The sequence below is a fragment of the Trachemys scripta genome, chromosome 2 (genome assembly GCF_013100865.1).
Source record: "Trachemys scripta elegans isolate TJP31775 chromosome 2, CAS_Tse_1.0, whole genome shotgun sequence".
Taxonomy (NCBI): Eukaryota; Metazoa; Chordata; order Testudines; family Emydidae; genus Trachemys; species Trachemys scripta.
The window spans coordinates 583896-597624 of NC_048299.1; the positions used below are offsets into that span (position 1 = coordinate 583896).

At 49.9% G+C, this 13729-nt stretch overlaps 1 protein-coding gene across 3 annotated transcripts; it reads right to left on the minus strand.

Moving 5' to 3' along the window:
- Window positions 1-4180: 4180 nt before the first annotated feature.
- Window positions 4181-13457, minus strand: LOC117871875 (GTPase IMAP family member 7-like). 3 transcript variants are annotated; one of them, XM_034759649.1, is made up of 4 exons: window positions 13088-13457; window positions 9522-9557; window positions 8850-8889; window positions 4181-6053 (listed from the first exon to the last, which is right to left on the minus strand). In XM_034759649.1, the coding sequence occupies exons 2-4, from the start codon at window positions 9540-9542 to the stop codon at window positions 5077-5079; spliced, it is 1038 nt and encodes a 345-aa protein (XP_034615540.1). In that variant the 5' UTR covers window positions 9543-9557; window positions 13088-13457; the 3' UTR covers window positions 4181-5076. The 3 variants fall into 3 exon arrangements, with proteins under 3 accessions (XP_034615540.1, XP_034615538.1, XP_034615541.1); XM_034759647.1 differs by having other exon boundaries at window positions 9522-9560; window positions 13088-13456; XM_034759650.1 differs by lacking the exon at window positions 13088-13457 and having other exon boundaries at window positions 9522-9838.
- Window positions 13458-13729: the final 272 nt, after the last annotated feature.

A 13729-nucleotide genomic window follows, 5' to 3' on the forward strand; every position in this document is an offset into this window, starting at 1 on the left:
CTTGGTAATTGTTAATAAATACAGTAAGGATATTACTGTGTAAGGCTCTTTCACCGGTAAAAGGTCCTGAAAACCTGCAGGAAGTTACACCCTGAGCCCTAGAAATGGGTAAAAGTGGGTGCCCCTAGAGTGTGTGAGAGACAGAGAATTTGTGTGGGTAACAGATGATGGTGTAGCAGTGTGCACTGGTAACCCAGACACCTGCTGGGGGTCGTGTTCTGTCCCATCTAGTGGCACTGAGACCACTTAGAGCGAGAGATCAAATGAGTCTCCTCTACAGTCTCAGCTAAGAGCCAGTTGGCTTTTAGCTCCTGTGGTAGAGGCCCCAGGTTCAATCCTGCCTGACGGCGACCAGAGCCCGTCTGTGTTACACACTCACCTCTCACAAGCGCCTCCTGTCATAGAATCATAGAATCATAGAATATCAGAGTTGGAAGGGACCTCAAGAGGTCATCTAGTCCAACCCCCTGCTCAAAGCAGGACCAATTCCCAGCTAAATCATCCCAGCCAAGGCTTTGTCAAGCCGGGCCTTAAAAACCTCCAAGGAAGGAGACTCCACCACCTCCCTAGGTAACGCATTCCAGTGTTTCACCACCCTCCTAGTGAAATAGTTTTTCCTGATATCCAACCTGGACCTCCCCCACTGCAACTTGAGACCATTGCTCCTTGTTCTGTCATCTGCCACCACTGAGAACAGCCGAGCTCCATCCTCTTTGGAACCCCCCTTCAGTTAGTTGAAGGCTGCTGTCAGCTGGGTGCAAACCTGCATTCTCTCTCTCTTCTCGCGGTGCACCCTATCGGCGGCTGCCCTCGGCGGCTGGGTCTCCAGTGGCTCAGCCTCCAGCCGAGTCACACGCAGTCTAAACACATGAAGGGTAAAAGGTCCGACAGGGCCTGTCCCTGTGCCCTTGTTACCATCTTTAGCTCTGTCTCTGGGCTCAGTCGTCAGGGTCTTTGGAGCTGGCTTTAAGTCTGTGCCTGCCCTGGTACAGAGCAGTGCCCCAGGCCTTTCTCCAGGGAGACTCTTTGCTTTATAGGTTCTGATTGCCCCAGCTCTCCAGCCCGCTCACTCCTTCAAGTTCAGTTCCCTTCTGGGGTAACAAAGTCCCCCTAATGGTTGGGCCTCTTCAGGGTCTTCAATACCATCTCTGGGTCTGTTTAAATTACAGCCATTTGCTTTTGCTCCAAAACAAAACTTTCCCCCTGCTCAGGGCTTTGGCCACTTTGCCAGTGGCAGTGGGGGGACCCAGGCCTGCCCACTACTCTGGGTCCCAATCCGGGGACATTACTAATAACTGCTACATGCTGCTTCCTTTACTAGCTGCTGGTACTGCACTCCCTGGGCTGTCCCCAGGGCCGGCGCAACCCATTAGGTGACCTAGGCGTTCGCCTAGGGCGCTAGAATGTGGGGGGGTGGCGACCGCGGTGGCCGGATCTTCGGCCGCCCCGGTCGTCGTCGGTATTTCGGGGGCGGGACCTTCCACCACCTTTGTCAGGGGCAGCATTTGGGGGGCGGGATCTTGGGCCGCCCCGTCGTTGGCAGTATTTCGGGGGTGGGACCTTCCGCTGCCTCGGGGGGGGTGGCATTTCGGGGGCGGGACCTTGCCAGGGCGGCAAAAAAGCTGGTGGCACTCCTGGGTGTCCCATCATCTTCACCTGTTATCTTAGGGCAGTGTCCTGGGACAGGGTGTGGTAGGATCATGAGGCCTCCAGAAGAGGGCCTTAAAGGGCCTGGTACACCCATTACAGATGGTCTAGGCTTTATCCTGCTGCAGTGTGGGGGTATGGACATGATAACCTCTGACAGTTGCCTGGTCACCCAATTGGTTTTCACCCGGACAGTCCAGGTTTTGGCTTGTGTGTCCAGATGCCTTAGACAAGCCCAGATGTCTGGGTTTTTTTGATATTGGGGGGCGGGGAGAGGCAGAGCAAGGGCTGGGCCTTGGGGGGAAGAGGTGGAGAAGGGGATGGGGCCTCGAGGAAGAGGTGGAGAAGGGGGCAGAGCCTGCCAGGTCTGCTTACCAGTTATTAGAAAGATGGCAACCCTATGACCTCTCGAGATCCCTTCCAGCCCCGCATTTCTATGATTCTATGACCATGTTCAAGACAGGGCATATCAATGATAACACAATGAGCGTAAATAAGATACTGCCACTCATCCCCCATCCACCAAACCTGCACAAGGGACTATGTTTGCTGGCTGCCTCCACCCACTGCTGGCTCTCTTGTTTTCCCTCAAGCCCAGTATTCACCTCAGCTCACTTTTCACCTCTTTGTGCCTCTGCTCAGGGGTTTATGCTCCAGTATCACCTGTGGCACCAGCTTCTGACCACTCCAAGAGTCTTCTAACGAAGCTACAGGGAAGCAGAGGGACACTATGGTAGCCATAGACATCGACTTCCTCTCTGGCCAGTGGGTGCTTGATCCCGCCTCCACCCCAGGCCCCTCTCCTGCCCCGTCTCTTCCCACCCCTGCTCCGCCCGCACTCCGCCCTCATTCCACCCCTTCCCCAAGTCCCTGCCCTGCCTCTTCCCACCCCTGCTCCGCCCCTACCCTGCCCTCATTCCACCCCTTCCCCAAGTCCCCACCCTGCCTCTTCCCACCCCTGCTCTGCCCCTACCCTGCCCTCATTCCACCCCTTCCCCAAGTCCCCACCCTGCCTCTTCCCACCCCTGCTCTGCCCCCACCCTACCCTCATTCCACCCCTTCCCCAAGTCCCTGCCCTGCCTCTTCCCTGCCTCCTACCCCAAATGCACCATATCTCTGCTCCTCTCCATCCCTCCCGGAGCATCCTGAGCATTGCGAAACAGTGGAGGAGACGTGCTGAGAGGGAGGGGGATGAGTTGGTCAGTGGGGCCACCGGTAGGTGAGACACAGTGGGGGGAGGGGAGATTGGCTGCCGGTGGGTGCTAAGCACCTGCTAATTTTTCCCCATGGGTGCTCCAGGTGTACACACAACCCCAATGGACAGAACTAGTCAAAAGATTCTGGGCTTGTGCACAGGAGGCAGACGTACTACAGTGGGCCTGTGTGGACAAATACTCAAAGAAGAATTCTCCTTGAGTCCCCCCAAAGAGGATTTTAAGATCCTGTGAACTCCCACAGAAGTGTCCAGGGGCTGTAGTAGAAGGGAGAATCCCTTCACTCATTTACAAAGGAAAGCAAATATTAATTTTAACTATAAGGGGGCAATAACTGCTCTATAATAAATTATATCTGAGTTAATGTGTCCTAAAGTTCAGCATAAAACCAAGATTGTGTTTACACCGGCAAGTTGCAGCGCAGTAAATCAGCTCCCAGCGCTGTAACCCCCGAGGTGTCCACACTAGCAAGGCACTTAGTGCGCACTAACTCCACAATTGCTGCGCTCTAAGTAATCCACCTCGATGGGGGGCGTAGAGCTTTCTACCGTGGCTACAGCACTGGGGCGTCAGTGTGAATGATGTGTTGCATTACTGCGCTGTGATTGGCCTCTGGAAATGTCCCATAATCCCCTGAAGTCAAGTGGCCACTCTGGTCATTGTTTTGAACTCGGCTGCAGGCGTGCGGATAACCCCTTTCAAAGCTCCGTTTCTGACAGCCGGCTGCTTACCTGCTCCGGGACACAAAGCCATTCCTGTGGAATGCTTCTGCTGCAGAGGCAGGTGTCTGTGCCTTTGGGTGGGGAGAGGGGGCGGCTGATGTTGGGGTTTCCCCCTTCCCCCTGCTGCTGTCTGAACTTACAAGACAGCATGCTGACACACTCTCTGCCCCCCAAAACACACTGTCTGTCCCCCCGCATATACACAGCACACTCCCTGTCAGCCTCCCCGCCTCCCCCTTCAGTTGAAAAGCAGCTGGCAGTCTAGTAGGATGCCCTGGAGCAATAGGATTGGGAAACCTGCATCATGTGACGCTGGGCCTGCCCCATGAGGCATTGCAAACCCTTTCCAAACCACACTGCAGCCACTTGCACACTGGGATAGCTCCCACAATGCACTGCTCTCTGTGGCTTTGCAAGCGCTGCTAATGTGGACATGCTCCACCGTCACAAGGAGCACAGTGTGAACACACAACACAACAGCGCTTTCCCTGCAGCGCTCTGTGAGCAGCACAGTAACTGCAGCACTGTGCATCTGCCAGTGTAGACATCGCCTACGTAGAGTCCTCAAGTTCTACAGCCCCAAGTGCTGCCATACGGTTAAATACAAATAATAGAATTTATTTTCATAGCATCATTCATAAGTCACGGACATTATCACATGACATTTCACAGCAAATCAAAAGCTAAACAGGAAAATATAGGAGAAAGTACATTACGTGATTACAGGTAGGCTATATCCAGGGGTAAATGTGGCAGGACTGTGGGAGATACATGGCAGTTAGAACTGGTTGAATATTTTTAAAACATTTAGTCACAAATAGTTTAGTGAATGGACGTACTGAATTGAATGTGAAAAAATATTTGCAAATCTTGAAGGTTAAATGAATTTCCAGATTATTGGAAAATCATGGCTCATTTGTTATCTTCTTGTTTACAAAATTTCCATCCAGAAGCGGAAACAATATCATGTGACTTGGGTGGCCAGTCACAAGTTACGGATACTGACTAGTCAGAACGAACTGCTGGAGAACAACCAATGAGCTGAGAACTGTTCATCCAAACTGATCAGTGAATACTTATGAATGGTTATTTTAATGAACAGATTCTGATTTCCATAAATGATTCCTGAACAGAAATAAGGTCGACATTTACCAGCATATTGACAACAATATTAGTCACAATTAATATAATACATCAACCCAAGCTTATTCCAACACTTAGTCCGGAAGAGATCTAATAGCTGTAGCCGGAGTCTTTAATGGAACCAACACACATTGTTAATAAAGAGAAAATGCTAATAGCTTCATTTACTCACATTTTGTATGCATTACTGTAGGGTATGACAGTACATAGCTGACTAAGAAGCTGATACAAATGTAAACTTCTGTGAAGAAAAAAATAGGAGGTTAAAGTGTTACAAAGCACTGAAACTCCATTCATCGCTATTGAAAAGTGGCAAAGTGGCAAGAGAAGGAGAAATTATAGTAAGTTGATCATTTTTGAGACCAGCCTTTGATTTTTGAAAATACAGAAGAGAATTGTTTTAAAATAGCTTTTATTATATTAAAATCCTCGGCAGCTCTTTTCCTGAGTTCATGTAACTGTGTCTCGTAGTGGATATTTATTTCCTCTAAAGCTTTTTGCATTTTTTGTCTCTTGGCCTCTTTCTTTTGTTTCAAAGTGTTTTCATTAGATGAGCCTTCTTTCCGAAGTTCCTCATCTATTTCCTTACATTCCTCCTCATACTGTGATTCCACTTTGCTTTGCTTTTTTTCTCTCTCTTCCTCATAGAGTTCTCTGAGCGTCTCGATTTTTTCTTGAAGTTTCTTCTGAGCATATTCATACATGTCATTAGTATAATGTGAGCCTCCATTCTGGTAAACCATCTTATCAGTCATTTCAATCAGCTCTGAAATTTGGGCTTCCTGCTCCTGTCCTTCTGCTTTGTTGTTGAAAGCACAGCATCGATTCCCGCACTTTTTCATCAACTTCTGAAGATCTTTGTCATCCAAAGCTTTTAAATAATCATCTAAAGTCATATCACGTAAGTCATCTTTTCTGGTGAACAAGAAGACCATGTATTCAACAGCTTTTTCCCCAAAAATGTCTTGTATCCGTTCAATTGTTTTTTTCTCTTCTGGAGTGAAACGACCCAACTGCATCACCAGAACTATAGCATGGGGTCCTGGGGTGGAGACTACCACACAACGCCCTATTTCTTCCATAGTTTCTTTTAAAGGAATTTTTGTGTCAAAAAGACCAGGCGTATCAATGACTACAATGTCCCTGCCATTCCAATCCCTGCTCTCCATCTTACATGTCGCTGTTACTGATTGTGCTGTAATTTTAGACTCAAACAGATTCTCACCGAGGATGGAGTTTCCTGTTGCACTTTTCCCACATCCAGTTTTACCAACAAGAACAATCCGTAGTTCGGATGTCTCAGTGCACTGGCTGGCAGCTCTTGGGCCTGGAAGAAGAAGTTTGACAATCTCATGGTAAAGATAATAAAGTAACAATGGGTGAGTTTGGGGATTTCCCGTTCTGTGATTATAACTGTTGTAAGGCCTTAGTTAACTGGCACGGAAACATTTTGCATGTTGGACCGGAGTAGCAAAGTGGGTGGTTAGCACTGACAGCCTGTCACCTTTGGAGGCCTCGGTTCAGATTTGAGTGAGTTCTAAGAACCCAGCAGGCTTTGGGCTGGAGGGGGCCAGCGCCGGGATCAGGTGTTTCTGGGAGGGATGCTGGTCTGGATCCTTATGGTCTGTTTTGGAATCACTGCTCACGGTGTGGTGTTGCCACCACGTCTCATTAGCTCCCTGTCCAGCCTCTACCACACACAGAGAGGAGCAGCAGTCACCAGGAGCCAGCCCAGGAAGGTGGGAGCAGCAGAAAGAGCCCGGGGCAGGCTCGAGAATGGGCTCCCTGTTTAACGGAAGATGCCCAAGGAGTTTAACTTGGACCCGACTTCCAGAGAAGTGGAGCACTCCCAGCTCCCCCTGACTTCAGCTGGAGATTTGGGTGCTCAGCACCTCTACAAATCAGCCCCTTTGTTTTATTTTTGGGGTGAAAAGAGAAAGGAAGGAGACTAGGAGAAAAAGAGGAAATGGGGAATGGGACAAATAATTGGGACAGATGGATGAAAGGGAAAAAGAGTGGAGCCAGGGGAGCAGGAGAAGGAAAACAGGAGTGAGGAGGGAAAACAGTGAAGGAAAAGAGGGGAGGAGAGGAAGAAAACACCGTAGGAGAGATACAGACAGTAGAAGTCGATGGAGAACATGCACCATGCCCACAATAACAGCTCTTGTCACTCTCAGTTAGGGGAAAGCCGCTCTGGCTGACCGGTGCCAAGTGGAGCTGCCAGCTGGGTAGGGTGGGCCTGTCAGGGTGAAGAACAGCCACCAAGGGCAACTGGCCTGGGAGGAGGAGAAAATGGTCCTTTGTGATTTCATTAACACTCCCCTTCCGGGTCCCGTCTCCCTGTGGTGTTGGGCTGCACCGGGTCAGCAGTAACTGCCCTGGCCCTGCATGGGGGAGAAATGGGGGTAGGATCGGTGGAAGGCTCATTGGAGGAAGGGAGCTAAGATACAGGAGAGCAGCTGGTCTGCCCACAAGCGACCCCTCACTCTTGATCAGGGAGGAGCTGCAGAGTCCCACCGAACCTGTGTCCACATCGGCCTGATTGTCCTCAGACCAGTTAAGCGGGTGCAGGGATGGGGTATCCCACAGATACAGACCATCCTTCCAACCACACCCAGGAAGCCGAGATTGTCTGTGGAGCTGGTGTAACCCAGACACTTAGAGAGAGAGAAAATGAGTCTGCTACAGCCTTAGCTAAGAACCAGGTGGCTTTTAGGTCCTGCAGTAGAGGCTTATGCACTAAATTTCAGAGGTTCCCCAGTTCAATCCTGCCCATTGATGACTGGGGTCTGTCAGCGTTACACTGGCAGTGCAGCCTGGGAAAAGCTCCCTGTTTGTAAAATCTGGAGAAATGCAGGGAGAGGGTAGGAGGAGTTAGGAAAAAATGGAAAAGAATTTGGGTTTTTTCAAGGCAGTTGTGGGACTGACTGCAGCCCTCAAAGGGGTGGGACTGAGGGAGAAAACCTGTAGCCCAGTACAGCTCTGTTGGGTGGGAGTGTGAACTGTCAGTTCCAGTGCAAGGACTGCTCTTCGGTGAACCACTTTTGGTGTCGTCCTGGACCATAGAAAACAATTTCCCACATCACAAAACCATGGCAAGATTTGCCTTGATTGCTAGACCATGTCTACACTACAGTTTCCCTTGACGTAACTTTTGTCACTCAGAGGTGTGAATCAGTCACCCCCTGAGCAGTGTACGTTACACTGACCAAAGCACTGGTGTAGACGGCGATATATTGGTGGGAGAAGCACAGCTACCGCAAGGCTGGAATAATTAAGCCGACAGGAGAGCTCTCTCCCAATCGTTTAGACCGTCTGCACTAGCAGTGCTATGGTGGTGCAGCTGCACCAATGCAACTGTGCCGCTGTGAGCTCTGTCGTGTACCCATAGCCTGGGTCTTTGTTCCGGAGAGAACCAGGACTGAAACACCAGGGTCTATCACAGGTCAGGACTGCGGTGCATTGGCAGAGATATGAGGAGGCAACTTAATACACACCAGCAGTCTCAAACCTTTATCTGCAGGAGCACAGACATTTCAAACATTATCATATCTAAAATGTAAGTCTGTTCCTTCAACCCAAACAACAGAACCCCACCTGTACTGTCAGAAGTAGAGCTGGGTGGAATTTACTGTTATTGACAAATTTCAAATGTTCATATAAAGAAAACAAAACACATAAAAAGTTTTCAGTCTAAATCCAGTCGCCAAAAGACAACAAGTTGTTGGTTTTCTGGTGGAAAGTCCAAACTAGCCATGGACAGCACCCACTTCTTAGGAAAAGTTTTGTTTAGTAGAAAACCCAATTTTCCAACAAAAAACAGCTTTGATGGAAACTTTTTGACCAGTGCTAGTGAGAATCCCACAGCACCCAGCCAGGTGAGATAGCAACTGCTTCTCTTGTTTTTACAGTGATTGCATCTGTCCTTGCAGCTGAGCAAAGAGGCCAAACTGGGGAGAGGGAACTACTGAGCCCCATGCAAACCTGTTGAGTGAGAAGAGAGATTTCGGGAGCATGGATCAAACCCCCGTGCTAGCCAGGCTCTGAATTTCATTATGGAAAATCACAAGCTGACAATTCATGCAGAAATAAGGACAGCACAGGGGAAATGTCATTCTCTTACCCGTTTTGTCTTCAGTTTGCTTTCCTGGAGGAGACTCTGGCTGAAATATTTGATTTAAAAAATGTGAATATTGCAAAATGATTAGAACGTAGACATAAAGAATGCATGAAATAGCAACGCATCGACCTGAGCTCCCTCAGCCCACTTTGGGCGTCGTTTGATTACATTTGGGAAAGCCGCGTTACGGAGGCAGCAGATCTGCAGACACGGAAGAGGTCGAGGAGTCACATTCAGGGTTAAGGATGATACCAAGGTCAGGGACATAGTAGGGAAATGGAACAGATATCTGGGCTGAGAAGCAAGCGGTCAGAGGGGTGCAATTGTGGTAGAGGAGGCTCCTCTTGCCTAAGAGAAGCTGCTTTGCCTTTAACAAACTAAGCTGAGCAGAGACGAGATGAAGCCACAAGACAAAGCAAATCTCCCTGCGAAATATATATGTGACCCAGAGGTACTGAGCCCACTGAGAGAGAGATTAGCAAGTCTGGTCTACAGCCTTAGTTAAATGGCAGCTGGCTTTTAGTTCATGCAGTAGAGGCTCATGCTTTTAGCTCCAAAGATCCCAGGTTCGATCCCACCTGCCGACGACCCAGGTCTGTCAGTGTTACATATACTTTGCCCCAGAACATTTCATTCAGCTGGACTCTGAAATGATCCGTTTCTCATGATACTCACTGAACTTTGTTTTCCTCCCATAATGGATTCAGCCGTCTGCTAAAAAACAAAACAGCACAAATGAGATTCTCCTGCAGCTATTTACAAAACATTCAGCATGATTCTCCCCGGCACACACTGGTGTAAATCAGGAATAACTTCATTGAAGTCGATAGAGTTACACTGAGTAAAGTAACAATGACAGGCTGCCAGACCACAACATTCAAGCAAATGCAATTTTTCCCTCAGTAGATAGAATACTGGGCTGGATGGACCTTTGGTCTGACCCAGTACGGCCATTCTTATGTTCTTAGGATGGACTACAAGCCGTCAGGAACAGTATCCTTGATGAGGCCACGGCACACCTGGTGGCTGAGCTTTGTGACTTTGTTTTCACCCACAACCATTTCAGATTTGGGGACAATTTATACCTTCAAGTCAGCGGCACTGCTATGGGTATCCGCATGGCCCCACAGTAGGCCAACATTTTTATGGCTGCCTTAGAACAACGCTTCCTCAGCTCTCGCCCCCTAGCGCCCCTACTCTACTTGCGCTACATTGACGACATCTTCATCATCTAGACCCATGGAAAGGAGGCCCTTGAAGAATTCCACCAGGATTTCAACAATTTCCACCCCAACAACAACCTCAGCCTGTACCGCTTCCTAGACATCACAGTTGAAATACGTGATGGTCACATAAACACCACTCTATACCGGAAACTTACTGACCATTATACTTACCTACATGCCTCCAGCTTCCATCCAGGACACACCACTCGATCCATTGTCTACAGCCAAGCCCTAAGATACAACTGCATTTGCTCCAATCCCTCAGACACCACAAAAGCTTATGCCCAAATAAATCTGTTAGTCTTTAAGGTTCCACCAAACTCCTCATTGTTTTTTTAGGAAATTTTGATGTCACAATATATTTATGGGGGGCTTTTGCTCAGGAATCCCTTGTCACCCTCCCCCCCGCAAATTTGGACCACTAACCCTACCTCACACACCAGTAGGCACAACAGTTTTCAAGACAATCGAATCAGCATGTGCTTTTTCAATCACTTAGAAAATTGCTTGTTACTTAGTGTGATGAAGTGGGAATGTTCTTAAGGTTTTCTCTGACTACTGTGTGGGTGCCTCAATTTCCCCTATGCATTTCTTAAGTATCTAGGTGGTGGGATAAGGGTGTGTGATTGTTGCAGAGACTGAGAGGGCAGATGTGATACTGTCTGCATAGAGAATGGCCACCACCCTGTCTCCTGGAAACTGATGGCCTGGGCCCCTCCCCTGCAAGGTGCCAACTGAAGGTGTTTGAGAACAAAGAGATCAGGTGGCCTCCTGGCCCGGAAAGAGACAAAGGCCAGAGGAGCAGCTGGAGAGTTTCAGTTTGGAGCTGGCTGGGAAAGAGAGGAAGGCCCAGACCCAGGGTCTGGACTCCTTGGCCCCAAGATGGACCTGACTCAGGGGTCCTGTTCTCTGTACCTACAAGCTCTGTTTTAGACCGTGTTGCTGTCGTCTAATAAACCTCTGTTTTCCCGGCTGGCTGAGAGTCATGTCTGACTGCGGAGTTGGGGTGCAAGGCCCTCTGGCTTCCCCAGGACCCTGCCTGGGCGGACTCGCGGTGGGAAGCGCACGGAGGGACAGATGCTGAATGCTCCGAGGCCAGACCCAGGCAGGTGAAGCCGTGTGAGCTTCTTGCCCTGGAGACAGTCTGCTCACAGAGAGGAGGCTCCCGAGAGTCCTGACTGGCTTCGTAGGGAGCAGCTCCAGAGCATCGCCCTGGGACTCCGGGACACTTGGTAAGTCTCAACCTGAGTTGACTCTCCACTGTTGTTAAGCAAGCGTTCATATGTCATTGAGAATCTGCACAAGGTGGAGACAGGAACCAGATCTCTGATTTGACAGACCCAAATCCCATCCACTTAACCATGCTGCCCCCCAGAGAGATCCTGCTATATTTGTCCCTACCTATACAATAGTGTTATGCATCATCTTCCAGTGGCTGGTTCACACAAGATAACAGTCTTCTGCTGCCAGCTGATGGAGTTAGCCCTATAGCTCAAATGCTAGAGCTCACTACTGAAGTTCCAAGGTTCAAACTCTGATGAAGATGAGGGGCGGGAGGTGGAACTAGTCTATCCCCCACCCCTCAGTAGCCGGTGCAAGGGGGTTGAGAAAGCCAGGGGCAGCTCAAGGGAGACACAGTTATGGGAGGGGTTCAAGAAGCAAGGGGGGCAGGTGTCTGAGGGGGAGGGGTTGCTGCTGAAGGAAGAGGAGGGGAGTGAATCTGAGCGAGCTGTTTGAAGGAGAAGGGCAGCCGAAGGTCCTGGAACAGTCAGGGGAGGGGAGGTGGTGTGTTGTTTGGATCAGCTTAATCCATGCAGCCCCTGTCCTGTTTCAGCCACTGCCCCTTATTCTGCTCCCATGTTCCCCTCTACACGTCTGCCCCTGCTGCTCATTATGTTCCCCATTCTCTGTCACTCCCTTCTTCGTCCCCTGCCCCCACGCTCACCCCCTCCTCCTGACCCCAGTGTCTGCCCCTTCCTACTGCCCTGCTCTCCTTCCCATCGTCCCCCTCGCTGGGCACACTCACTTCACAGCTGCTCTGGGCCAGCTCAGCCCAGCGGGGGAGCAGCGAGAGCAGAGGAAGAGGCAGCCGGGAATCCGTCCATCACGGGGACCTGTTAGGGAGGAGAAACCCCTGTGCAGTCCCTGCAGCCTGTCAAATGGGGGAGATGCCTGCAGGTGTGGGGGCAGCAGGTGGGAAGGGGCTGTTAGATGTGGTAGGTGAAACAAGGTGGCTGACACTTGGCAGCCCTGCCCTCCCACCCCCCCCATGACTGTACACTAGTGTGTCACATACCCTCACCCTCACTAGCAGTGTGATACACTCACACACCCCTCTGCTACTTCAGTATGAAACTGGGTTGCCCCCATATCAAGATCTTTCCTCCCACTGGTTTCCCAACACCCAGGCTGCAGCTCAGGGAAGTGCCAGAGTCATCTCCTCCCAGCCTGCATGCCCAGGCTCTGGCAGGGGGCCCCAGGGATGTGGGCACCCCAGCCTGTCACCCCCCGTCACTCACCTCTGCCACACCAGCCTTACCTTCCTCCCACCATCCCCATGGAGCTGTGTGCCACTTGTGCTGTTCTGGGCAGTAGTCCTCCAAATATGTGCCCAGTAAAACTAAGCATCCTCTGCTGTGCTTTGTGAGTCATTGATCAACTTTTAACGTCTCTATTATAAAATTATCAGTGAGTATGAAAGAAATGACATCAGAGACGAAAGCCTTTGTTACTTCTTCACATTAGAGTTTTCAGCTTGAAAACCACCATGCTTTACAGTCAGACCTGGTCATTCACATTTCATTTAGATCAATTAGCTTCAGTTAAAAGATAAAAAATTAAAAGTAAGCGTAATTCTTTTGAAGACTATTTTATTTTCCCTGGTTTCAGTAAACTCCACAGACTGCAAGGAAGTGTTTTTGGAGGAAATTTACAAATCTAAATATTAGGCAATGTTAGCTTAAAATCGGATACTAAAACTCATCTCACACACACACACACACACACACACATTACCTCCTCTCTGCGGTTGGTTTGTGTGGGCACTCTCCTCCCAGGCTGCTGGTGTCAGATGGGAACAGACACAATCCCCCTGGTTTGTCTCTTTGTCAATAGATCGGACACTTTGAGGGCAGAGGTAACGTTCGGAGGTGCAGATCGAATGGCAGAGGGCGAGTGCAGTGCAGTTAAGTGCCTGCAAGCTGAGCACACTGAGCAGCAAAAAGCAACTCTGAGAAACTTCTTTACAGAAACTGCCTTTGCTTGATTGGCTGCTTGCAAAGAGCAGAAACACCTCAGACAATTCACCCTGCAGCCAAAGGCCCAAATGCTCATGTGAGGAATAACACAGGCCAGGAGCAGCAGCACCAATAAGAGTTACCAGAGGTGCAACTCCAGGGACAGGGGGAGGGGGTTAGACAAGAGGGACATTCCCCCAATTTTACTCCCCCCCACCCCCACCCCGTGGAGAGTCTGTTAACAAGAGAGCTGCCTCTTGCTCTATTACATGCAGCTAGCGATGGCCCCTGCAGGGATTGGCTGAGGCTGAGGGTATAGGAGAGTGGCCAAGGCAGTAGGGAGCAGAGGGAGATTCTTCCTCCAGCTAGCAGCAGCCCTAGGGTGACCAGACAGCAAGAGTAAAAAATTGGGACGGGGGTG